Source organism: Rhyacophila brunnea, unplaced genomic scaffold, assembly GCF_057557595.1.
Source record: "Rhyacophila brunnea isolate RB1 unplaced genomic scaffold, BYU_Rbru_1.0 scaffold_4, whole genome shotgun sequence".
NCBI classification, from domain to species: Eukaryota; Metazoa; Arthropoda; class Insecta; order Trichoptera; family Rhyacophilidae; genus Rhyacophila; species Rhyacophila brunnea.
In genome coordinates this window covers 14,951,326-14,978,217 of record NW_028233068.1, presented here as the reverse complement: position 1 = coordinate 14,978,217, position 26,892 = coordinate 14,951,326, and the positions used below count along the sequence as shown (strand labels likewise).

The 26,892-nt window shown below is 34.4% G+C and overlaps 4 protein-coding genes across 4 annotated transcripts; 2 read left to right on the top strand and 2 right to left on the bottom strand.

Moving 5' to 3' along the window:
* Positions 1-809: 809 nt before the first annotated feature.
* Positions 810-9,922, top strand: Dcps (Decapping enzyme, scavenger). Its single transcript, XM_085953781.1, has 5 exons — positions 810-1,154; positions 3,131-3,276; positions 4,039-4,263; positions 5,193-5,310; positions 7,591-9,922. The coding sequence occupies exons 1-5, from the start codon at positions 818-820 to the stop codon at positions 7,758-7,760; spliced, it is 996 nt and encodes a 331-aa protein (XP_085809907.1). The 5' UTR covers positions 810-817; the 3' UTR covers positions 7,761-9,922.
* On the top strand, positions 8,160-9,485 carry LOC147066948 (uncharacterized). Its single transcript, XM_085953780.1, has one exon. The coding sequence runs from the start codon at positions 8,160-8,162 to the stop codon at positions 9,483-9,485; it is 1,326 nt and encodes a 441-aa protein (XP_085809906.1).
* A 2,297-nt stretch (positions 9,923-12,219) lies between the features above and the next one.
* LOC147066946 (valine--tRNA ligase-like) lies at positions 12,220-19,102 on the bottom strand. The gene is made up of 2 exons (XM_085954736.1): positions 17,542-19,102; positions 12,220-14,696 (listed from the first exon to the last, which is right to left on the bottom strand). Exons 1-2 carry the CDS (start codon positions 18,977-18,979, stop codon positions 13,129-13,131), a joined length of 3,006 nt encoding a protein of 1,001 aa, XP_085810862.1. The 5' UTR covers positions 18,980-19,102; the 3' UTR covers positions 12,220-13,128.
* A 4,776-nt stretch (positions 19,103-23,878) lies between these two features.
* On the bottom strand, positions 23,879-26,710 carry LOC147066945 (uncharacterized). The gene is made up of 3 exons (XM_085954763.1): positions 26,096-26,710; positions 25,116-25,210; positions 23,879-24,226 (listed from the first exon to the last, which is right to left on the bottom strand). Exons 1-3 carry the CDS (start codon positions 26,580-26,582, stop codon positions 23,879-23,881), a joined length of 930 nt encoding a protein of 309 aa, XP_085810889.1. The 5' UTR covers positions 26,583-26,710.
* Between the last annotated feature and the right edge of the window lie 182 nt (positions 26,711-26,892).

Here is a 26,892-nt window from a genome sequence, read left to right as displayed (position 1 = left end):
GTTGGCGGATCATGCATTACTTAGGGACGGCAAATGAAGGAATGAATATGATCATTACAACTTTTGAAAGCAGTGGCGGTCTTCCATGAAGCGGACGATGCGGTCGCTTCGTTAAAAAGTACAGACATCTTGTTTTTTTTACCTAACTAACCTAACTTAGCTTAACCACTGCTGTTTGAGAGTGGGATTCGTAAAATGTTCTAAACCTCAGTACTTTTTAAAGACCTAAATATTTTTTTTCAAAACTTTTGTTGGTTTTGTCTAAAAATAGGTAGGTAGCTATCTAAGAATGCCCATAATATTTTTGCATTTAATTTCATACTAAAAATTAAGGGGACAGCATTCTAAGTCTGCCAGAGGGAGGCACTTTAACTTAGAACGTTACAGTTTGGCAGGGCTCGAAATGGACCGGAGTGGCGTTCCGGGTCGTAAAGTCGACAATATTGTAGTTCCGTCTTGTGGAAAAAATAATTTTACCATTTGAGCTAGAATGGCCATAATATAACAAAATCACACACATATTTTTTATAAAACACATAAAATTAGATAACTTTGTTAATATTTTCATAGAATTACCGAGCGCTCCGGTTCGTAAAATTCTTCATTTCGAGTGCTGCAGTGTTTGGACGAATTCGAAGACAAGTTTTGTCAAAAAAATGAAGAAGTAGCAAAGAGGTTTCACGATAGTTCATCCCTGCTTACGGATATTTCATTTGAGGATATTTTAACAGTGACCCATTCAGCTTATTATTATGAAATATATTTTTTAAATGTCATTTATTCCGCTGGCAATATTTACAATTAAAAACAATCTAATATGGCTGACGTCCAAAACGGCGATTCTGAAGGTCCATGCGCTAAAATACCAAAAATAGACAATGAAAATGGATCTCTTGAGGAAGCAGAGGATTTGTGCATCAGCGATTTTAATTTCGAAAGAGTCCTAAGCAATAACACAAACAGAAAGACCGTATTTGTACTAGGAAACGTGAAAAACAAGACCGGCCCTGCCATTTTAACACTCGAGAAAAAGGCATTTGTCGAGGATGAATTGAATGAAACTGGCTATTTCAACAATGAAAATCAGCTGAAGAAACATTTCTGCAACGACATTTATTCGAATTATGACTTGTTGCCTAAACCGGGCATTAATAGTGAGTTAAATTTTTGTTTTGGTATTATCCTAGCGTTGTACAATCCGTAGGTAGGTATTTTTGAATTTGACGTACCTAAACGTCAATCTGTCAGTAACTTTGCTTTGTGACACACGTTTTATTTCACCCATTATCTTTCGTCTTTGGATTTACATAAAACGGTATCTGACGGAATGCGTGGATTACTGTAATAAATAAAGTTATAATAATCACAGAGGTAGATAATATTTTAAATTAAAACCCATGTAAGTACGTGTGCAAAATTTTATTGATAAATAATTGAGAGAATTACATGTGAATCGTAGAAGTTTCTCAATAATTTGAAAGTGAAATAGACCTTCGTCATAATATTATGACGTATCGTATATATAGTGTGTAAAAATAATACAGTATGTTGATTGGAATAAAATTTAGATATTATATGATAACTTTATTGTCCTTGAAATAATTAATGTGTAAACATACGTTTGAATTTTCTTTCGAAATACCGAGTAATATTGAAGAACTTTACAATTTGTATGGAAGATTAAAATAATGAAATAGTTGTAGGTATTTTAGTTAGGTAGCTATTTGATGAAAGATTATTTGGTATGGTAAGTAATTAATTGTTTAAATAGAGCCAAACTATTGTGTAGGTAAGTCAGAAATTATTGTCAATTGTTTATCTGAAGTAAATTGTGTATCACTGCACTTACATTGTAATTTTTAGTTCTGCCATAGATTATCAAGTTATTTATACAAAATGTACACTAAATAATATGAATAAAGCATATTACCAAAATAAATGTTATTCACAATTTCTCTAGGTCAGTGTTTTTCAACCGGTGTGCCACAAGTGTACTGCCAAAATTTTGTTATTGTTTACCTAAAAAGAACATTGACCATTGCGGTTTAAGCGCTAGCCTATAACATCGTGGGTTCCAGGTTCGAATCCTGGGTCTGGCAAGTACACATGAGTCGCTTAGAATCATAACTCACATATTGCATTTTTGTCGTTTTTTAGTTAAATATGCCAAGTGATTCTAAATGAATTAATCTATATACCGAAAAATAGTTGAGTATTAAAAGTCAATTTAAACCATGTGAAAATTGTTGACAAAGTTCATTGTTGGTGTAATATGTCGTTTATTTCAAAGAATAGAGTTTTGTCACCAACGCCTTCCTAACCAATCGGGGAGCTCTATTTCTCATAGTATGCTGTATGTCTGCAACGTTAGGAGTATTAGGTGTATATATTTAAAAAAAAAAAAAGTTATTCGTCTCTCTCACTCATTAATATTCTAGGGAGTGCAATACTGTTCTTCTAATTACAAAAAATAGTGCTCTGTTGGTTTTTAGCGATTATCTCAAAACTTGATTTTTGGAATATGTGAGTTATGATTCTAAGCGACTCACATATTGTTTTTCAATTTGCGTTTGAGGAATATGGACCTAATAGGTTGAGCAAGTGGCTTGCATCCATTTCTCGTAAAAACATAAATCTGTTAATACAAACCTCTTCTGTGGAGGTCCATAATATGATCTTATTAGGATCGGACATGGTAAATAATAAATAGAACATATTAACATAACATTAAACCTTCTAATAACCCTCAACCCATGACAAGTGATCGGCAGATATGCAACGAGCTAGGCTCAATCAAATAATCATTTTTTGGCGACTCACTGTGGAGATCAATCAGCAAACAAGTCACTCTTCATCAATAATTATTTTATTCCTGCGAAACTACTGTGACTCTGTTGGTGAAAATTATTCTGTTCTATTATTGTTATATTGATGCCGTAGGAGTTTGGTAGATATACAATTGTGCTGCTTTAGTAAAAGGATTGAAAAACACTACTCTACCTGTACAAATAACATATGTTTGCTTCTCAGCTCGCTGCCGCATGTCTATTCAGCTAATGGCAAAAACAGCTGTGTCACACAAATTCAATTTGATTTTTGTTTTATTTCATTTAATGTTATATTTTTCCAGGTATAAAGGTCTCATTTATTCACCCGGCCACCGAAAAACACATTAAAAAGTATAGCTATCAAACGTCCCGATTGATTTTGGAAACTCCACAATTGTATGAGAAGGTCACCATTCCACATCTTGAAAAAGAGCAATTTAACCTGCAGGTACATCTATAATTATGTATTTAAGCAAAAGTTTGAATTCTAAATGTTTGTTCGTAATTTCATCGGCATTGGAAAAATCATATTGATTTGTATGGTGCACTTTTGTTACATGCATTTGTTAAAGGAAGTCCCAAAACAACTGAAGATAATGTATTTCTAAAACTTCGACAACAATGACAATTCTTTGGGAGTATTGATTTCCCATAAATAAGTCTATTTATGTACATAATTATGTTGAAAACACAATAATTGTAAACTTTTAATATTGCACATTATGTGTTGCAATTGTCTTTTGGCACACTCTTTTATGATCAAAGATTTTCTTCCCTTAGGGACATAAATGAACACAAAGCATAGAAATTGCTTTGATCCCAAAGATAGTATCGAATTGCTCTTAACACAATAAAACCCTAATATCAACGAAACAACATAATTTTTCTAAAACTTGTGAAGATGTTTTGAATGAAAGTTCAGTTCTTCAATCCTTTTTATCAATCAAGCGTGAGGAGGGAGAGGAAGGTAAATCTTTTAATATGAGCATGTTTTGGATAATACCCAAAAAAGTTCTCTGGCCCCTCGTCTAAAAGATTGCTGAGTCCTATCAGCAGATAGTTACATTATATGAATGTTGTTTTAAAATGCTTATTTTTTGATGGTGTTCCGTAAAACCATATTTCCCACGGCTTGCTATATAAGAGCGGCCATGTCGCTCACTTCATAATGATTATGTATTTTTATTGTAACATGTCATTCTGCTTTCAGTGGGTGTACAATATCTTGGACGGGTTAAAGGAAGCTGACCGAGTAGTATATTCAGACCCCGATCCTGAGATTGGATTTGTCCTCCTGCCTGATCTGAAGTGGGACGGTGTCAGCAAGGAAACCCTCTACCTGCTCGCCATTACCCAAAAGCGGAATATTAAATCAATCAGAGACCTGAATGCTTCTCATCTTCCACTGTTAAAATCGATCAGACAACATGGAGAGGTAATTTAATAATCTGTTCTCAATAGATTCAGTCTCTTTCTGGACATCACCGTCAATTTTATTTATGAATATATGAATTTACCTTTTTAACTACCAAAGTTATTCAAAACATATTTTTTTTAATCTCTGTTAAAATTTTAAATATGAATAAGTAATAAGTATGTATCTTATGAAATGACAATGGATAACATGTCGCTCAGTGAGTCAATAACCAATGTACACCTACTAACACAGGATGATACCAAAGGGGCACTAAACTAACACAGGGCTATCATAAAACCTCCTGAATCAACGAATTCATCACCGAGAAGAGTGGAAGGAGCTGCGGCTAGGCTTCCATCCCGCAAGGATCGATCACAGCTGATAATAAGATGTATAAAATAAAATTGGTTTTATTTTACACGATGGCTTGCCACGAACAATTATTGACAGTTATTATTATCAAAGTAGTATGTAGTAACACCCCCACTGATGCAGAGTGGCAGACTGTCCGTCTCTAGAACCAAGGGTTTCATGGTTTATTCTATGTCTGGTGCCAGACCTCCCAAAATTCCAAGTGCCAGCTCTTGTGATGTGCTCCCCCGGGTATTTAAAACTGTCGACACAATGTTCTGCCCATCACTAATCAGGAACTGGATTAAATCTGGATCTGAAAAGTGCAAGATAAATTGTTATGCAATGCCTGTCGATTGACTTTGGCTTGCCCCTGAACGAGTTATCGAAAATAGGACATCATCATAGGTATATTCCAGATTGCACATCTTATTCATCAGGGGGGTGACAGCCATGATTCGGTCAGGTGACTTTCGTATTAACAAATTGAAGAGGATTATGAACAGAAACGGAACAAGGAAACAACCCACCATGCCTGAAATTTTTACTAAAAATGTAAATGAATCAATTTTATTATGCCATAATACTTCTTTCAGGCAATAATATTGGAGAAATACGGATTGGAAAGTGACCAGCTCAGGATTTATCTTCACTACCAACCCAGCTTCTATCACCTGCATGTTCATTTCACAGCTCTGAGGCATGAGGCACCTGGTAAGTGTAATATATATATAATTCAACGATATGTGTGTCGCTAAGTTTCAAAACCTGCTATAACACTTTTTGAGAAAATCAGTAAAAACTTCTCAGTTTATGGATAATGGGATTATTGATTTTTTTCTTTTTTTTGCCCAATGACTGATTATTATTGGAAATATTTTTCATACCTATTTATATTGTATTCTAGTCCACTGATTATGTAAATAAATGTTTGGTTATAGCAGCTTTTGTAAGTTACATAGTGTTATAACGGTTTTTGAAATACGCATTGAAGGTTATAGCGTGTTTTGTTAGAGAATATTTTGACAACTTAATATCGGAATGTTCCATTGGTGGCGCGTGGTAGGATGAATTAGGATTATTTTTATTTAAACCTGTTGTTACAAAAATGTTGTTTTCTCAACACCAAAATATATGCATACATATCTGAAATGAAACAGTTAATTAGATAAAATTTGCATAGTACGTATTTAGTAACTTTTTATATTAATTTATCTGCTGAGTATCATTATTTAACGTATACAAAATATTATATATATTAGAACGAGCTTTTTAAATGATTTCGTGACAATTTATTCTTTGTAAAAAAATATATTAGTAAAGAGAACAGTTTTAACCACTCATATGTAATTAAATTACACGTCACTGGAAATTCAGGTAGTGACCCATGCATTTCTAACACATTTATGTCAAATTTAACTTACTGTTTTTGGCGCATTTGGTTGATTTTCCAAGATTTTAGTTGCCTCAACATATTCCTTGCTTTATTAATTGGACATTTAACCATATTTACAATTTCGTCACACACTTTAAGACTACAAATAGTTAAATTATCAAATCAACAAAATAACATTCTTCTCGCAAGTGACAACATAAATGTACTGGTGGCCATGTTGTTTTTAGCCTGATTCTCGCTTTTTATTGGTCAGTTGTGTTAAAGCGGTTTTTTTAGTTATAGCGGGAATTGATAGACGCATTGATTATGTTTCATAATAACAGTCAATCGTAGCGGATTTTGAAAGAGGCGATAAAGTTTTCATGTAGAGATTTTAATTACGAATCCGTTGATATAATTATATACCTTAATTATTTCAAAAGGGTGTTATAGCGGGTTTTGAAATTTAGCGACACATGTCAGTGACTTCCCAGACAGAATTGATAAAGTCTATGTACTAAGTTCTAATTGAATCATATAAAGATAAAAATTAGCCGTCAAAGCATTATTCGAGGCACATGACTATGAAGAAAATCTTCTCTATGTACAACTTGAGTCTAAATTTATATGAAAGTGAACCTGATTAAAAGGATTACTATAAATTTACTATATTCCAAGTAAAATTCAATAGTTCGAGCAGATAACAAGAAAAATCAGGCATGTGGCCGAACGAGACAAGCAGATATGACAGAAGAGATGTAAAGTTTATTGGAGGTAGCGAACTTGTATAATATACAAATTGGCCCCACCCATTTGCACATAGGAACAAATGGCATCTGTATACCTTACTCTCACTGTGTAACCACTATAAGATTAATGATTAAATAAGTTGCATGTCATTTCTATAGCAAACTCACACTGTCATCGCCTGCATCTATCGAAAACTGCAAGCGTTTCAACAGAATTTTAGATTCCCTTGATCGGTGAATTTTGTGAATATTAAAATTGTAGATACCAAGACAAACTAACTTGAATTTGTGAATAACTATAATTATTTAAAATATTTAGATGAATAATCAAAATAAAAATGCATGCGTTATGTACGTATATATACATATTGACAAAATGTTATATCGGGCCAGAGATGACAGCTGCTATAAATACAAGTTCCAACCACCATGTTATGCCAACATCCAGAATAATAATTTTTCTATTATCGAATTCGCTAATCGTTAGGAATAAAATTGTGACCGAACATTCGGTGTTGTAACCTACCTACTACTAGTTATAGTCTACATTATAGATATTAATTTTTATTAGAAATTAGTAATTCATTGCAAACACTGTCATTTTAAATTTTCACTTATCGTGTCTTAAAAAATATTTGTGCCTTGTAATTTTATTGTTCAAATCTTTTTTTAATGAATGTAGTCTACTGTGAAAAAACATCTTCTTGGCTGCGTAAGGAAGCGCTGTTGGTGACTAAATGGGAGGAGCTTGTTAGTTTATAATGGAAGTGTGGTTAGAAATGGGCGGAGCATGTTAGTTCACAGTTTTAACATGTAGCCAAAAAGATGTTTTCGCACTATACTATAAATCGCTAATGATTTCTTTTTCAGGTATTACCACTGAAAAATCTCATCTGCTGTCGACAGTGATAGACAACATAGAACTCTTGAGCGATTATTATCAGCGTGCCACTTTGCCGTGTGTGCTCCGAGAAACTGATAACCTCTGCCGACTCATGCTGGAGTCGTCCGCTGCCGACAAACAGACTGCCACCGGGTGACATACCAATCTCTCGACTGGGATAATTGTCCGTTTCAAGTGGGAAAGAGACTTCACATATTGCATAGCAAAACAGAACGTGAAGTTGGATCAGTCATTTTTTATTTAATTATTTTTCTACAGCTTGTTTTTTTTATTTTTATATTGATTAGTTGTGTAGTTGATATTTCGGAGGCGAATTTCGTTTCTATATTGTGAAAGATTTATTACGCCATTATTCGCTCCCAAAGAGCACCGAATATGTTTTCCCTCTTTATTTTGTCATTAGTTAAACCGGCATTGAAAGTCAATGTTGAAAGATGAAAGTAGACTTGTAAATTAAATCAGAGGAATCTAATGTAACTTTTGAATCTCTTGTTAACAATGTAGTTGCCAACGACCTTAATATAGTTAGCGAACAATGGATATTGTCCGGAGTATTTTAGTAGAAGTCCGTGAAAGACTGCGGTGCTGCAGCGTATTTATAAAAACATCAAACCTCGCCCAGGGAGGACAGTTCAGGGTGGTCATCAGACCGGACGGTATAGTTCTCAATCATACGCAACTCGATCGGAGGCGCGAGTCGTCATCGAGTTGCGACAGTCGATCCGAAGACGACTCGACTCACTACTCCAAATTCATGGACATGAAAGCGTTCTGCAAACTCATTCCCGGATCATTGTCATCTTTGAAGATTGAGAACAACTTTGTATCGTTCCGTGTACTCACTGAGCCGTGTGGACCGGATTCTTCAGGCAATTTCTTCACTGAGCATATTAGAGAGGCACCTAATTTCCAAAATGATAATGATGCATCTCAGAAAGAAAGCGTTATCGTTAACCTAAATAAAAATGTACTCGTCAAATTAGTTTGCGCCAATTGTTCCAATTGCATTACAGCTGATAAAAAAGAAACTATGACTGTCGCGTTTGAAAGGATTCTAGAGCTGCCTTCTGATAATCTAGACATGTCAGACTGGTTCTGTCATGGTCCTTCCGGAGAACACTGCCATTCATCGAGTATAGACTCCCCACGCAATGGTAACTCCTCCAAGTTTGAACCACACGGCTCGGATCTCTTTTACGGCTTATGTTATTTTACAGTTCATTCTTCAAATTTTGTGTCTAAATTTAAGGATTTCAATAAGAAACGTAATATTTTGCATTGTATGAGATGTCTATCTTGGCTGGGCGTTAAATCCGCCGACCTTTCTTTTAAATTCTGGAATTCATGCATCAAATTCAGCTTGGCTGACAAAGAAACGGCAGAGGATGACTTTCACTTATTCTCATACAATATTCCCGATTGTGCTGTTGCAAATAACTTTGCTCTGTTAGATTTCTTATTCACTGTTAAACGATTGATTCGGGACTCTTCCATCGGGATCCAAACCCTGCCGGCTTGTAAATTACTCTTGGATTGCGATACGAAAGGTAATGAAAAGCAGTTCATGCTCATCTGGGTCATGGATAAGAACCTGGATGTTTTAAAGCACAAGGGGGGCTTGAGTAACGATACAGTCATACATTTGAAACGTGGAAAAACTGCTAAGCTGCTATATCGAGTGGAGGAATCGGCAACTTTAGGTTTCGCGGAAGAGTGGTCAAAGGAAATCGGTGTTTTGACATGCAGTATTTCTCCGCTATCTTTGACGGCAGCTGTTCAATATTTAAAAAACAACGCTGCACATTTACCGCAGTCTTGCAGGTTGAGCAATGAGTTCTCTGTCAGTTATTTGAGTATTTAAACGTTTTTAATAATAACTTGTCATTTTGGTCTATAACTTTAATAAATAATATAGAAAATCATAAAGCAGTCTACACAAACCAACCACATTATCAGTCAGTAAATAATAAATTATGATATAAAGTATAAACAAAGCAATTACTAGGTATCTTGATCAGGTCTTTACTTACATAGTAATTATTATCCTGGGGAAATTATCATTAGAAAATTTATTCAGATCCCCATTGTGTATCAAGCTCTTAAGAAATTATTCCAGATATGGTAGTGTGTATTCTGCACAAATAGATTATTAAATACCTCAATGTTGCGAATCTATGGGTGGAACTAAATGAACCTTCTTTTAATTTAATTCTTATTTGAAAAAAATGTTTATGAAATTGAATGATAAACAATATGTTTGTACTTGTACTGTTGAATATATTTTATTCATAAAACTCAAAACTTGTGTTTTAATAATTTCTACATATCATTTTATTTATGAATAAGTTTCAAGGTATAGTCTGACTTTTTAACCAGTGCGCCCAAAAGTTGTGTAGACCATTGGAACTAAAGATGAAAGAAAGACAATTTTAATGTTTTGAATTTTTTATTTATTTTCAAACTTCTTTCTTTCGTGACGTGTTCAAACAGGTAATATACACAACGCCTCGCACCGCGCGTATAAGTAAAGCGGTCGGACTCTATATGCTAAAGCAGCGGTTGGTAACCCAAATGCATTGGCATGCCACAAAACAGGTAATTCAAAGTACTGGACACGAGGCGTGCCACTGAAATATATTGTAAGACAATTTTATTTGACTATAATAATACACGCTACATAAAAATTACATTATGTAAACATTAGTGACTCCCTTGAGGTTCAATTTCGGAAGCTAACACCTCAATATTTGATTCATGGTTTGAAGTTTTTAATTTTATGCACATTTTCGAATTTTCTTCAGTTACACGATTTCGATACGGGTTTATAACATATTCGATCCGAGCGACTCAATTAGTATCCGCAATCATCGGCTCGTGAAACGGCGACCAGTGTATCATCACCTAATATTACTGTACAGTTTTTAAAGTACCGACAATTTTAATAAACCATCGTTTTCGAGTCGCGTGCCCCCAAAAATCCTTTCCCGTGGCATAGGTTGCTGGGCGCTGCTATAAAGTAACATAACAAGGTATAATGGTACTTTCCTTTTTTGTAAAATATCTTATATGAGGCGTCTAATTACAAAAAGCGACAAGTCCACAATTCAATATTTTCGGGACACAACATTTTTATGTTTCAAGCTTCAATTATTTGTTTTAACGTGAGATTATTTTTTCCGTTTTATTCTATGTCGAAATTATAACCAAATGACAATTTGTTTCAGCCGATAAACTCTTAAATGTAATAAATATAGGCAAAATAAAATTGGACGTAGCGCTATTTCGTCGCTTAAGAAACAACACCGCGGAAGTCAATTAAATAAATTTTCAGGGGAAACAAAAAACGTTTTGAGACGTTTTTTGTTTCACCTAAAAATTTTAATTAATTGACTTCCGCAGTGTTGTTTCTTAACCACTTCCCAGTTATATTTTGGTGAGAAAGAGTGTCTAAAAATTGTCAGATATTTTTTTAAACAATTTATTAAAAATTTTATTTTTACGTTTGTTTTACTTTTTTTCACATTAAATTAACACTTTTTTACAATATTTAAAATTTTATGAAAAATGTCAAATTTTTTGAATGTTTTTCTACATTTTATCACAACAGATATGTAGGTTTATGTTTTAAATTTTACGGAAATAATTTTAATAAGTCTTTTTGGTATGGTAAATTTTTAAAAATTCATTACACAACCCTACATCACAATCTCGTCTCCTTCCGTATTCGTTTGTCGTTTTCATTCATATGTGAGCAGCATACTTTGCACGTCTAGTAGGCCTTTCTTTATTCGCCGTAGATGGTATTGGTTGGTAACTAAAATGAAGCTAATAAGTATAAATAATATATACTTATTTTTTACGAACTTACTTCTAAAATGTGCTCAAAAATAACAAAAGTAACTAAATTCAAATTACAATAACATGCGACATACCTAACACAAAAATAACTATGAACGAACAATGAAGTCATTGACTAATCAGGCCCGCTCTGCCCGGCAGTAAATAAAGCTTTTATTATGTCATATGGCTCATATATCACTCAAATACCAGTCAAAACAAATAATAAACTGTGTGACAAGTTGAAATACGATCTTCCCAAATGTAGCTCGGGATAAACAGTTAAGTGGTTAACACATTGATCGCCAACTAGTTTTACATAAAATAGTTAAAAAATGATTATTTGTCTCTAAGGTATTATTTGATAGGTAATGAAAGAATATGTTTTTTTTCATTTTGATGATTTTTTTACGTAAATATTGGTTTTTATGATGTGCCGGCCACATGTGTCCGTCGCGGTGCTAACAAGTTAATTTATTCTATTGCGCCGGGCCGGCCACTTCGCCGGTCACCTGTCCATATGTGTTGACGAGAGCATGGTGCCATTTCGCGGTCGAATTATATTTAGATTTAGATAGTATAATAAACAGAAAAGGCACAAATACGGAATAAAAGTTTTCAAATTGGGTAGTATAATACCTGGATACACATAAACTGGAAATATACGTATACATACCTTATAATCATTTTTTTTATTATTTACATATTTTTTATAACTTACATTTTTATCATCTATTTAATTTTTATTTTTATATCAACAAAAACACATTTACAATTTAAAAGGAAAACTTTTTTTTTTCATTATGTACATTCTTTACATTAGTGAGCCTATATTTTGTGACTGGGAAGACATATTTTCAGGCCAAGTGGCAGTAATATACAGAAGGGCCATGCTGGTCACCGCGTATCGAAAAATGCACTGCGCGCGTGCCCGCCGGCGCTGTAGAACAACTCTAAGGCAGGTCTTCTTTGCCGGTCACCGGTGACCCCCATGGCGATCAACGTGTTAAGCGACGATTTGTAGCTCACTTTTTAATTTACTCCGCATAGGGCACATATTTCCGTGGCACTGTTATGAGTTTAGCATGGGAGACGCCCTTTTTAATATTGAACGTTCCCTTATTGGTTGACTTAAACACGCGCGAAATCAACCAAGCTTTAAATAATATGAAACACGGACTTGGTGCTTTTTGTAATAAATCGATACTTAAAATATTTTTTTTCGTAGGGTTATGTCGCGTTTTGGAATTTATAGATCAATACATATTGTGTAATATACAAAGAATACGTGCGTATTTTTTTCTCGATTTCGACCAAATGTGGACTTATCGCTTTTTGGAATTAGACGCCTCATATATAGAATTTGTGAAAAAAGTTTGTTTAAAATGTTGTTTGTGTACTAATAATATTATGTATATAACACTTTTTAGAAATTATACCTATAAAAGAGAAATAATTATTTTTATCGACTTTTTTTCATTTATCAAAAATTGAAACTGCGGTTTCTGTTTCTGAGCCCTCAGTTTCATGTCAGTGACTAACCATTTACAAAAAGTTTTTGGGGGAACTGCAGGATACTAACATAGCTTGAGGAAAACCATGAAGACCTGGTGAGTAGGTGTGCATCCTGAAGGCATATTATGTATATGTTTTTTCTATATGCCACCCTATTCTAATTTAGCCAAGTCTTCTTTCAAACTTTTAATTTTCTCCCTGTGCGACTCTTGTACTTCTAATGAAGCATTCTTTTTATAGCTATCCGTGCAGACAACTGATTCTAATTTCTCCAAATTCTTTAATAATTTCTCCTTTTTTTTCATTAATTTTTCTTTGCCTTCTACGAAGTGATCTTTCCCATCGGAGACGTTGGAGGGATCCAAGTAAACTTTACAATTATTATCAGCGGTAAAGCTGCATATTTTAACATTGATTTTATCATCTTTACAAATAACTACATCAGAACCTTTCACTAAGAAAGTTATAAGGTTTTTGTTAAGAACCAACGCATCATGAATGATGTCTTTACTGCATTGAATAAAAAAAATTGGCTTGAGTTTATTAGCTATATTGTAAGTATCCCGTAATTGTCTTGTAGTTAAAATAATGTTCAAAATACAGTTTATGTTGTATTCTAATTTTTCATTGTGCATTGATTCATAGCTTTTAGTATCGGGAAAGCATAAATTATCTATGGAATCTTTGTAAATAAAAATACAGTTTTCCTCAACTGGTATTATGGGAATAAGTTCTTCAGTTATGTAAGGCATAAATGGCGCTAAACACCTTAAACCCGTGTGAAAACAAGCTGAAAACGTATGACTATGTGCCTGCAGTTTTTTATAACTCTCCTCGCTATCATTGTGAGATTTTAAAGTCATTTTTGTACATTCAACATAAACATCACACATCTCTTCATATAAAAACAGTTTTAGTGCACTTGTTGCAGTATGAAAATTATATGTTTCCAAAGACTCGTTGACTTTTTTAACTAAATGAAATAGTCGAGACAAAATCCACAAATCAATAGTTCCTAAATCGTCAACATTACATGAAAACTTTCCATTTTTATTTGACAATTCTGTTAAATTTCTCGCATACTTAATACTCTGCCAGATTTTATTACAAAATAGTTTATTAGTGTGGCATTCTTCGACATCAAAATGAATTTGATGACTCGTAACATTTCTGCAACAAAGAGTAAATCTTAAAGCGTCAGCTCCGCACTCTGGAATGCCATTAGGAAACTGTTTTTTCTGTCTTTCTAACGTCTTTATTAATTCTTCTTCAGATAAAGATCCTTCGTCATAAGACTTTCTCGCTTTATCATTTAATTCTTCAATTGTTATACCATTTATTACATCTTCCGGGTCAATCACGTTGCCTTTGCTTTTGGACATTTTCGCACCGTTTGCGTCGCATATTACTCCGTGAAGTAATACTCTCGGAAACGGCAGCACTCCGGTGAGTTCGTTGCCGAGCATCACCATCCGCGATACCCAAAAACAAAGAATATCATGACCAGTTATCATTATATTCAGTGGATAAAGGCTTTTTAAATCGCTTGTTTCCTCTGGCCAGCCCCAAGACGAGAATGGATAGAGGCCGGATGAAAACCATGTGTCCAAAACGTCAGGGTCTTGATCGCAGATTACTTTCGCTGGACTTATTTTTAATGACGACGCTGCTTGAAGGGACGCATCTTTACTATTTTCAGCTGCTATCCACGTGAAATTTTCTATAAAAATTAAAAATTAGTGTCAATGAAGAATAAAGTCATCACGAATTAAAAAACATATTTTGGAACATCCAAAAAATGACATTAAACCTATTGTAAAATAAAAATCATCAAAATTTGTGATCTAGATATTGATTACCGTCAATTACCAAAAGTCACAAAATTAACATAACCTGCAAAGCTATTCTATACACAAGGCGGCTATAAACGGTAGTTTATCATATTTATGTATTGAGGCGGTTAATTGTTACAATAAGTTAATCGTCTAAACTGTCAAAAAGTGTTGTTTTAACAACCCCTCTCTTGGCTGTGTTAACTTTTAGAGCAGGGGGGGGCAAACTTTTTGGATGGAGGGCCAAATTCAAAATGAGCGGCGGGCCGCAAGTAAAATACCATTTTTAGATAATATACACTATTTATTATCACGAAAAATAAACATTACAAAAAAAATTATGAGAAGAATGAAACTGTTGTACATTTTTTAACATTTATTTAAATTCAGGTGTTAATTTTGTAGTTGATATTCTCAAAACTGCTTGTAAATGAGCATCGAAGATATTTGATAGTAAAGAATTTTTATTGAGGTTCATGATCGAAAATGTTTGTTCACATTTATATAGGTTGATCAAAAAATAACAAACATTTTTCTTGCATAATCTTTAAGTTTGTCGAATTTGTCTGAATTAAGGGCATTGTAAAATTTGGAGATTTCTTCACGACGATGCAATTCTCTTAAATCAGTGTCACACTGCAGATCAATAATCTCAAGTTGTAGTTCTGTCGGTACACTATCAATATCTATTGAAAATGGATCGCGTACTATTGCTAAACAAATTTTAATCTTTTGTCAATATTTTTTAAAAAAATATAAAAGAGTTATTCGTAATCAGAAGTACAATATTAATGATGGCGGGCCGCAAAAAAATACCCGGCGGGCCGCAGTTTGCCCCCCCGTTTTAGAGTGAGATAGACAGTAGTTTTGACTGTTAACTTATTGTAACAATTATAATACTCAATACATAAATATGATAAACTACCGTTGATAGCCGCCTTGTGTATAGGATAGACCCCATGTAGTGTCACTCATTAAAAAATTAACTTTATTGACTTCTTTGATGATAAATTTATTATTATATTAAAGCAGACCCCTAGCCTGTTTTCATGTGACCTCATTTATGCTTGTGATTATAAAATTAATATTACATTTCGTCACTTTACAGGGCAATTGTCGTAACCCTCAAATATAAAATTGTTCAGGAAGTAAAAAAGACTGGGTATTGGATTTACTTATTATTTTATTGACTCACCAGCGGCTTATGTTTAGACTTCAGCGGATTACAGCATTTGGCTGGAATATTTTTTGTCAAGTTACAAAAGGCTTAAAAATTAGTTTTGAATTATTTTGATATGAAATATTTTTTTGGGATTTATGATACTTGGCCAGTTCGTGTAAGAGTATGCAATAAGTCCATTGCCATCGAAACGTCACTTCGGTGAAAAGTTAGGGTTACGACAATAATTGGCCTGTAGTGACGATTTCATTGCCTTCTCAACTCATTTAGAATGTTGCAGTACTAATTTTGGGCCAAAGACTAGAAAGGTTGCCATGTCTATATAAAACCTATTAGATTTACCAGTCATAAAATGAAAAAATTTTAATTATTAATTGAGTTAGCATTTACTTAGTTGAATTGCATTTTACAAAAGGATAACATAAATTAGATTACATTCTACAGATTCATTTATTAATGAATATGTAAATAGCTGTATCCGTTGTCACACACTAATTATTAAGAATACTATACGTATGCAGAAAAGCAGTAAATAACACTATTAAATAAAATAAAACATGAACCAGTTTCATTCACTTCAATGGGACATTGTCAACTGATACAACATAATACAATATTACAAGTACATATTTTGACCGTGTCCGATCCTAATAAGATCATATGGGCCTACACAGAGTGGAGGTTTGTATTGACAGAATTTCGTTTTAATGAAAAATGGATGTTAGCCACTTGCTCAACCTAATAGGTCCATATTCTGACAAACACAAATTGAAAAACAATATGTATATATTTATCAGGCCCAGGGTTCGAACCTGGGACTCACAACACTATAAACCGATCGGCCATGTATCCGGAAACTTGTACATATGCAGTTCGCCATATCACACTTCACCGTGAAATGTTGTATCTGAAATATATGGCCGTATATTAACGACCGTCCAACTTCTTTGGATCGTATAGTACTGACATAAAATTCATGTCTAAATAAAACACGGTTCTTGTTGGTTTACACATAGGAAGCCAGCAGCAAACAAATTTTGAAAATAGTCAATATACTGGATTATTTGTTAGGTTAGGTTTTCATTCTTGAATTCATGAATTTTGCCAAATCGGCTGTGAAAATTAAATTAATGTTCATATTGAATCTAACAAAATTGGAGACCGTATAGTATTCGGTCATCTCTTTCCGATAAGAAAGCTCACGGGGAACTGTGCCACGGTGAAATGTTTTACGTACAATTTACATGTAACCTTGGCCATCGTGAGCGTCAAATGTCTAGACGCCCATATTTTGAAGATGATGATTTATTCAAGATAAGGATCATAATTAAATACATTTCTAAGAAATTCTCTCTTCAAAAATAACTTCAATAATTTTGCCTTGAAGATAATATGTACAGTTGACAATGTCACGTTGAAGTGGACGAAACTGGTCCTGATTATTATTAAATTATATGAAATAATTTCTATATAATATTATGAATTACATTTTATACAGTGTCTTTCCACCAATAATTGACAGTGAACATTATGAAAGAAAATAAATAACACACCAGGTAAATCTTTGTGGTAACATTTGTAAACAGGTATCCGATGTCCCCACCAGAGCTGCCTAGATATGCACCAATCCCGTTCTTCCACAAGCCATGTGGACCAGTTTCTTTTGTATGAGTCAGGAATAATGATCAAATCACCATTTTCAACAGATTTCATTGCTTTCGCAGCCATTTTCTTACAGTTGATATACCATTGGGGCCTCGGCAGCAGTTCTATAATATCTGCACTCCTGCTGCAGACAGGTAAGGACATTGCGTGAGGTTTTACACCCCGAAGTAGTCCTATATTCTCCAATTCGTTTAAAATGGAATCTCTCGCATCGTATCGTTTCATTCCAGAAAATTGCTGACAATTTTCCTCCATATGTCCTCTTTCATTTATGACACTCTCCAATGTAAGATTACTTCTTTTAGCAATTTCATAATCATTTTTGTCATGCGCGGGAGTTATTTTTAACGCTCCTGTACCGAAATCTTTATCAACACAATCATCAGATATTATTGGTAAATATTTCTTTGAAAATGGATGAATAACTTTTTGACCAATCATATGTTGGTATCTTTCATCTGTTGGATTTACAGCTATAGCAACGTCTCCTAGCATAGTTTCTGGCCTTGTAGTGGCGACCACTATTTCATCGTCATTATGTAATAATTTATATGCAAATTCTGTCAGATATCCGAATTTTATAGGTTTAGAATAACCAGGAATTTTTAATTCAGTCGGTCCTGTAATATTTAAAGTGTCTACTTCAATATCTGAAATTGTGGATTGTAATTCACAACTCCAATTGACCAGATGGTTTGCTCTGTAGATCAAGCCACGTTTAAATAATTCTATAAATGCTTTATTAACAGCCGTTGATTGCTTTTCATCCATAGTAAACACTTCTTTGGACCAGTCTAAACTGGCACCCAATCTTCTTAACTGATGTTGGATTCGACCGCCATTTTTTTCTTTCCATTTCCAAACCTCTTGTTCGAACTTATTCCTACCTAATGAATGGCGTGTAATTCCTTTTTTGAATAAATGTTTTTCTACAACGGCCTGTGTCGCTATTCCCGCATGATCAGTTCCAGGTAACCAGCAAACCTTAACCCCCTTCATACGATGCCATCTTGACAAGACATCTTGGAGTGTTGTAGTGAGCGCATGACCTAAATGTAGAGAGCCGGTAACGTTGGGAGGAGGTAACACCAGACTGTATCTTTCGGGGTTACAATTATTTACTCCATTCGAATCATACTTAAACTTCCCCTTACTTTCCCAGACATCATATTTGCCGTGTTCAACATTTTCCGGAGAATATGCGGCTGCTGTACCTTTAAATACTTTAGAAACTGAACGACCAGCGGTCAATTCTCGGATTAAACGAGTATTTACACAAATATTATATTTCTTTAACCTAACAGAAAAATATCTTGGAAGGTTCATATCTAATTCGATATATTTGTAAGCTTAGAACGTGTTTAACTATTATTTTAAATATTCTGTCACTTACAACAAAAACATAACCTAAAACTTCTGACATTTCACAAAACAGTTGCTAGTTAACTTAAATAATTTTCCATTGATGCAGTGTTCCCACAACTAAATTATAAATCTCCAAGTCCAATCTCTTTGTTAAAATCCAAAAGAATCTCTTTGTTATAATCAAAGAATCTAAAAAAATATTTATTGTGAAAACATACAAAATACAGTTTGGTAAAAAAACACAAACCTGCCAAATTATTTATTATGTTGATTGCCTGTAAAGCAAATAAATTATGATTACAATGTGCGCTACATTCTGCGGGTGCAGAAGTGCCCTTTCAATCCTTAAAAATGTAATCCGATCGGTCACCGTACGAGATTGACAATAGTATTGTAGATAAGAGGGAAATGTAGTAGAAAAGTATTTACTGATTTTGAAAATAACTTCATTTTATTTAGATGTAAATTGATTATTCTAGGAATACCTAGCTAAAATATTAAGATGACTAAGTGGATTTTAATTGAAATATTTACAATCATAGGTTTCATGGTTTCAGATCAAACTACTTCTGACAATCAGAGAATGGTCAGATGCTTGCAGGAACAGAAAACCAAACTTAACGTCAAATCTCAATATATTTCCCGTTTACTTACTGCGCATGCGCATTACGTTAAAAATGTTTACTATTATTAAAATTAGTGGTAGGTCTGTACAAAATAAAAAAAATAGGTACCATTTCTTCCCAAGCACCAGAAATAACTGAAGCAAATTTTTATATTCTCCATGGTTGCTGCAGTTTGTCTCATTTAACCGCTATCCCCATCCAAACAATCAAATCTTATTTTCAGTAGGTATGGTTATGCTGAGAATTGAATAGTTTATTTATTTTATTAGATAGGTTTTTAATTAATTATTTCTTTTATTCAACGAATAATTCACATGATTTAAGAATGTACCATTCTAATTATTGAACATACATACTTTTGAAAAAACACACTGAGAAAATATATTATTATAACCAATAGAGAGAAAAAAACGGTGTGTGTACTTATGTACGCACGTTAGAAGTTATACTTCTTTGGCGTAACAAAACAAAAACAAAACTTGTGATAACCTAGATTCTTCGACTAGCTCTTAATTATCTTGTTAAATTACACACTCAAGAAAAAGGACAGCTTATTGGAACGCCGTTGGTTTATTTCTATACATTTTAAATTATATTACTAAATAATATAATTATTTATTGTTGTTTTTGAAATAAATGTAATAAAATTTTCATAAATGAATATGTTTTGACCAAAGAGATTGAAAGTCCAATCTCTTTGGTTTTGACTATTAATTATCTACCATGGCTTGGATTAGGCAGGGTTAAATTGAATTTTAAAAACTAACGAACACTATATTATACACATTGTAGTCTTAGTTAAATGAAAACAAATACATTTGACTAGCAAAGTTTAATGCGCACTATTTATGTCAGATCTTGACAGACTACCTCCACCCTTCGCCACTGCTGTTTGGTCTATTTATATGTTGTTTAAACTATTAAATGCTAAACTATTAAAACATTCACAAAAGTCAAATTATTATCTAGTAATGTGGAATAGCATTATAGCGCCTCTACGCGTGCATGGATTTACTGGCACCAATAGTGTGTAAATTCAACTATCACGAGAATAACTGTTTACACATAAAAGTTCTGACGTGTTCTGACGCTGTCTCGCCAATCTCATATTTCAAGCGAAAGATTGTGAGAGCACCATTGTCAAGACTCAAGAGTAAGCGAGACGCGATGTTGTCCGTTTATGGTACTACATATTTCATACTATTTGACAGCTAATGAAAATCGGTCAACCTGATAATTCATTTTTTTGCTGGCAGGTTCGCCACTATCGTTCTACTGCGCAGGCGCAGATCAAAAAAATCTAACTCACATGAAAATTCAGAAGCTTCCAAACTTGTTTGATTCATGCATGCAATCTTGCCAACTGCACGATAATACATGTTTACAGTAAATCCATGCACATGTAAACGGGGTATTAGTTTTAGTAGTACTTAGTTTTTTCCCAGCAGGTTCTCCAATATCGTTTTAATGCGCAGGTGCAGGTATCACACAAATTCCAGCTGTCGCGTGAGAATTCAGAAGCTGCTGAACTTTTTTGATCCACGCATGCAATCTTGCAACTTGCACAATAATACAGGATTACACGTGAATTATAATATGGCCGCAATAATACATACTGTCAGCAGTAAATCCATGCAGATGTAAACGAGGTATTATGTTTCAAAGATTTAATGAGGTCAACTGAGCATCGAGCACAAGGTTACAAATAAATATTTGGCTCATTGCAGTATAAAAATGTGTTGTGGCTACATTGGTATATTGGTGGCTACAATTATTATTATTCACCTATCGAACAGTTAAAAGGACAAGGAAAATATGGTTTACATTTAAATTTATTGAAAAATTAATAACAAAATCAAATGAAAAATAGTGAAAGATACAATTTTATTGGTAGGTAATAAAAAAAGAGAATAGCACACTTCAATAAGTCTAAGTTTAGTTTATAGTCTGAAATGAGTTTTTTGCAGTAATAATTTTCATCAAGTCCTGAAAACCAGTGCTCCGCAACCTTTTCTCACCCATGGCACACTAAAGGTCTTCCCAGAATTCCGCGGCACACCACACGTAAAACAATTTATACACCATAACATGGACCCCACATACTGAAGGGGGACCCCAGGCCAGAATCTTCGGCGCCCCTCCTACCTATCACTAAGGTTAAAGACAGTGTGATACTTTAAAATAGCGATTTTCAAATGGTGTTCGAGGTAAAATTAATGGTATTGATTGTATGTTTAGCGAATATTTATTAATACATCCACTTGAATTATGGTTAGTTGTCGGGTTAAGAATAATTATTTGTCAAGTATTAACACAATAATAATACATTGTATCCCACAATCGTATGTTTTAAATTAATATTAATGCCAGAGAAGTTCAATAGCGCTCCATGTGACTTTTTTTTTACTATTAGAGGAAATTTGTAATTCGTGTTTATCTCACTTATCTGATTGATCTGCCACGCCGGCCCCCCTGAATCCCCAGGCTAGAGCCCTGTAAGCCCTATGCAACTATGCTATGCACCAAAATTACATTATTTTATGTTTTTTTATTTGATAAATAATTAAATATACATAACACACGACCAAGAATCAAATATACATATTTCCATGTATTTATATTATCAATAAGATAGGTAACTAAAATTAATGTGATACCTGAGCTTGTTTCAATGTTCCCAATGTTCAAAGATGAATGTGTCCTGAGTCAGACTACATGATGCATACTTCATATTTTCTGCAGTTAGCTGTAAGTGTACTACTCGCACCCAACACTACTTACGGTCCACTGATGCCTGTAATCTGTCGCACCCACAAGTGGTTATCATGTACGAGCAACCTAAAGCTCTACTAAACCAATACACCTGATGGTAAAGATAAAAAAGGAAAAAGTGGTATAACTATAATATTAACTAATATATATTTAGTGTAAAGAAGGTGGAGTGTGATGCATATGTCACAACTGCAAAGTCTATGTGGAATTGGGAGAGCCTGATATCACATTCAACGAATGGAACTGGGCTTACTAATTCGGAAAGTTTCTGATGCAAGTCCATCTGGGCGGAGAAATGCTGAGGACAGACCGGACTGAGGAAGACACGGTTTAATTGAATTTTAAAAACTAATGCCAGCGCTCCATTGGCGAGCCAAAAGTCCGACGACAATAAGTCTTCAGATTTTTCTACGTTCTGCTACTGGCCAACAGACGTTCAACGAAACGAGTATATAATTAATTTGACGAGTAAAACAGTCGACTTTGACAGCATAGATAATATACGTATATCTGACAGTTAAATCGTGATGGCGTTAAATGATACCGACGTTTTATGTTTTTTGGGTTATTGGGTGGCAGATAATGTAATAACGAAGCAAAGGGTACACAAATACTGGGTGAAACATTGGATAAGGAAACGAACGACATTATCCCACACAAATTTAATACGAGAATTGCGTTTGCAACCGAGCGATTTCCGCAATTATTTGCGAATGTCGGAGGATGTATACACAGAACTGTATAATTTGGTCTCCCCATTTATTAAAAAAAAAAATACTATGATGAGGGAAGCTATTTCTCCTCATGATAGATTATGTGCAACCCTGCGATTTTTGGCTGCCGGCGGAACATTCACTGACTTGCATTATAGAACTTCGATTGGAAGACAAACTCTGGGCAAGATAATTCCCGAAACTTGCCAAGTCATCATTGACGTTTTGAAAGGAGAATATTTCAAGGTGTGTATTATATTATACGTCATCTAATAAAGTTGGGCAAATTTACAAATATATCATTAACAAGTAGACATTGGTTGGTCTTATAAAGTGAACGTTTAGTGGATTGTTTTACCTATATAAATCATAGACGGCAACATCATAAGAATGGCAGACAAGATGCATTTGAGATAGGTATATATATAGTCACAAATAAGGCCATCGTTGACATGCTAAATATTCAATAGACCATTAGAATGCTGTACCTAGCCAGGACTCTCCATATAGGCTGTAAGCAAGCTGCTTAATTATTCCTGTTGAATGTATTGTAATACTAGTCATATTCTTCGAAAAGCAAGCATGGAATTTGATTTCTAAATGAGGCCACATAATAATATAGGTTTGCTAACATAGCTCAAATACTTACCATTTGTTGTATCGCTTAAGCTAAGGTTTATAGGCATAAAAACAAACAAAAAAACAAATATTTTTACAAGATATTTATTCATACAAAAAAAATTAATTTATTATACCGGCTTTTGTACATTTTTGCTTAATATACGATAAACTGGTTGAGTATGAACAGTAGTTGCTGGCATTATTTTGTCACTTTGTCCCATAAAGGCAACTTCATGCATCAGCTTCTCGGCCAGCAATCTTTGTCCCTGTGACATCGATCGTAGTTTCATGGCCATCATTTTGCCAAAAACATCAAATTCATCTTCAGTCTTGCTTAGTTTGTCGGTGATTAATTTTAACACTTTGTTGGCGCTATCATTCGATTTTTTTCGTTTGAACGATGGGGGTTCTGGTGCTCTATTGAGATTCGACTTTGGAGTAGTCGACAACGTGGATGTTGAAGGCGAATATTCTATCTGTAAATAAAATGTTGATTATTTTTTGTTGCAGTTCCCTGATACGCACGAAGAAATGGAGACGATTGCAGAAGAATTTAATAGTAAATGGCAATTTCCAAATTGCCTGGGCGCAGTTGATGGGAAACACATTGCAATCGTGCCACCTGCAGGCGCCGGCTCCCACTTTTATAATTACAAACATTTCCACAGCATTGTTTTGATGGCGATTGCAAATGCTAATTATGAATTTATTTATGTTGATGTTGGAACAAATGGACGTATTTCTGATGGAGGCGTACTGAGAAAATCTGATTTTTTCAAACGTTTAGACGAAGGCAGATTAAAAATACCTGCACCAAAAAAACCTACTGCTAATTCTGATGCACTGCCATTTGTTTATATTGGCGATGAAGCCTTTGCATTACGTAACGATTTCATAAAGCCGTATTCACAAAGGCAATTAAATCACAGTAAAAGAATATATAATTATCGGACATGCAGAGCCAGGCGAATTATAGAAAATGTTTTTGGCATTTTAGCTGCTAGATTCCGCATTTTTCAAGCTCCAATAAACATGAAAATTGAAAATATCAATACAACAGCTTAGCAATAGCTTGCTGTGTGCTGCACAACTTTCTTCGTCGCAAATCAACACATACTTATACTCCTTCTCATGACCTTGATAGGGAAAATCCTGAGACAGGTTTAATAGAGCTCGGACTGAGGTCACAGGACACCTTAGCGCCTTTGGAAGCAACGACTAATCGGAACTCGACTGCCAATGCTAAGAAAGCGCGAGGAGATTTCGAAAAATATTTTAATACTACCGGGGCTGTCACATGGCAAGAAAGTATGATAAGCAATAGATAAATTAAACCAATGTAACAATTTAGTTAAAATGTTTTACCTCAATACAATCTTCGTTGTTTAACGAGTTGGAGTAACTCTCATCAGGAGACATGTTTTCCAAATCGTCCACCATGCTGGATATTGAGCTCGATTCTGTAAAACAAAATGTAAATTGTTAAAATACAACATAATACTCAAACTTGTTTTTTATTATCTCTCCCCTAAGTACCCATTCCTTCATACGGTTAATATTGATATTGGTATAATTGGTGTAATCCAGTATATCGGGTATTTTCAAAATGTGTTTTCCGCTGTATTCCTCATAACCAAACTGTACCATTAATTTTGATTGATGATTGACGATTTATTGATTGTCTCTGAAGGAACCTAACTCGAGCGATTTTTGATTTTATGATAATTTCTTTTCTTCTTCTTTCGACCATGTCCGATCATAATATGGACCTCCACGGAGTGGAGGTTTGTATTGACAGATTTTGTTTTTACGAGAAATGGATGTCAGCCACTTGCTCAACATATTAGGTCCATACTCTGACTCATACACATATTGAAATTCAATGTGTACTTGTCAGACCCAGGATTTGAACCTGGGACCCGACCACGACTCAATAAGCCGCGGTTCCACCGCCATGATCGTACCTATATATTATTATTTCTTACCTACCTCAGCAAAGAATAAATAATTTTATTGTGACTAGAAATGATTCATAGCTGTATGTTTTAATTGCTTAATAGTAACTAATCTAATGCGATGTCACTTTCAGAGATACGACAATGTCATAGTCTGCACGTGTATAATAAATAGCTTTAAAGCATTCCCTCGTACCTATATATTATTATTATTTATTACCTACCTCGGCAAAGAATAAGAAATTTTATTGTGACTAGAAATGATTCATAGCTGTATGTTTTAATTGCTTAATAGTAGCTAATCTAATGCGATGTCACTTTCAGAGCTAGGTACGACAATTTCATAATCTGCACGTGTATAATAAATAGCTTTAAAGCATTCCTACGTACCTTCCATTTGGTCGTTCAAGAACTCCAAATTTTTATAGTACCACAGTTTGGGTAGATAAACTGCGTCTGTGCCGGCTCCGCTTCGATATGATGTCCTTACTTTATTTCTCTCCTTTCTGTAACCCGACCTCAATGTCTGTATTTTCTTTTTAACATCGTCGACCCTTGCCTGCGGCTCCACCTTGATTAAAATCTCCAAAAGTTCCGCATACGCCAAGGACTTGGCATCACGATTCTTGTATAGTGGGCTGGTCGTCTTCCACAACGATGGGTTGTCTTTAAAACAACTATTAAAATCTTCCAAGAAACTTTTCGAATGCACTCGTAGATCTACCATTGTTGTTATCGATGTGAGACGTCCGAACACTTTGAATGACAGTAAAATAATGATGGCGCTGTCGTCCGTCGGCATAGATATAAATAATGTGACGGTAAAGCGTGGTGAACGTACGAATTTCAGCGGCTCGGCGAGTAAAATATCAAACATGTTTGAAATCCAACGAGCCTGGTCTGCGGATTAAAAAGTCCGCAGACCTGGGGTGCTCCACGCGAAAAAAAAGTCCGAAGACTGTAAATCGTCTGACTTGCGTGCCAATGGAGCGCCGGCATAACAAACACTATCTGCACATTGTAGTGTTAGAGCCTGATGCAGAAACATTAATTGTCTTAACTAAGATTTCCTCAGGACAAAACACTATGCACAAACATCGTCCTTAGCTAAGATCATGTTGTCTATGGTTCACCTCGTCTTAAAGCTTCGGTCGTTTTTTCTATTGAAAATAATACCATATTGAAAA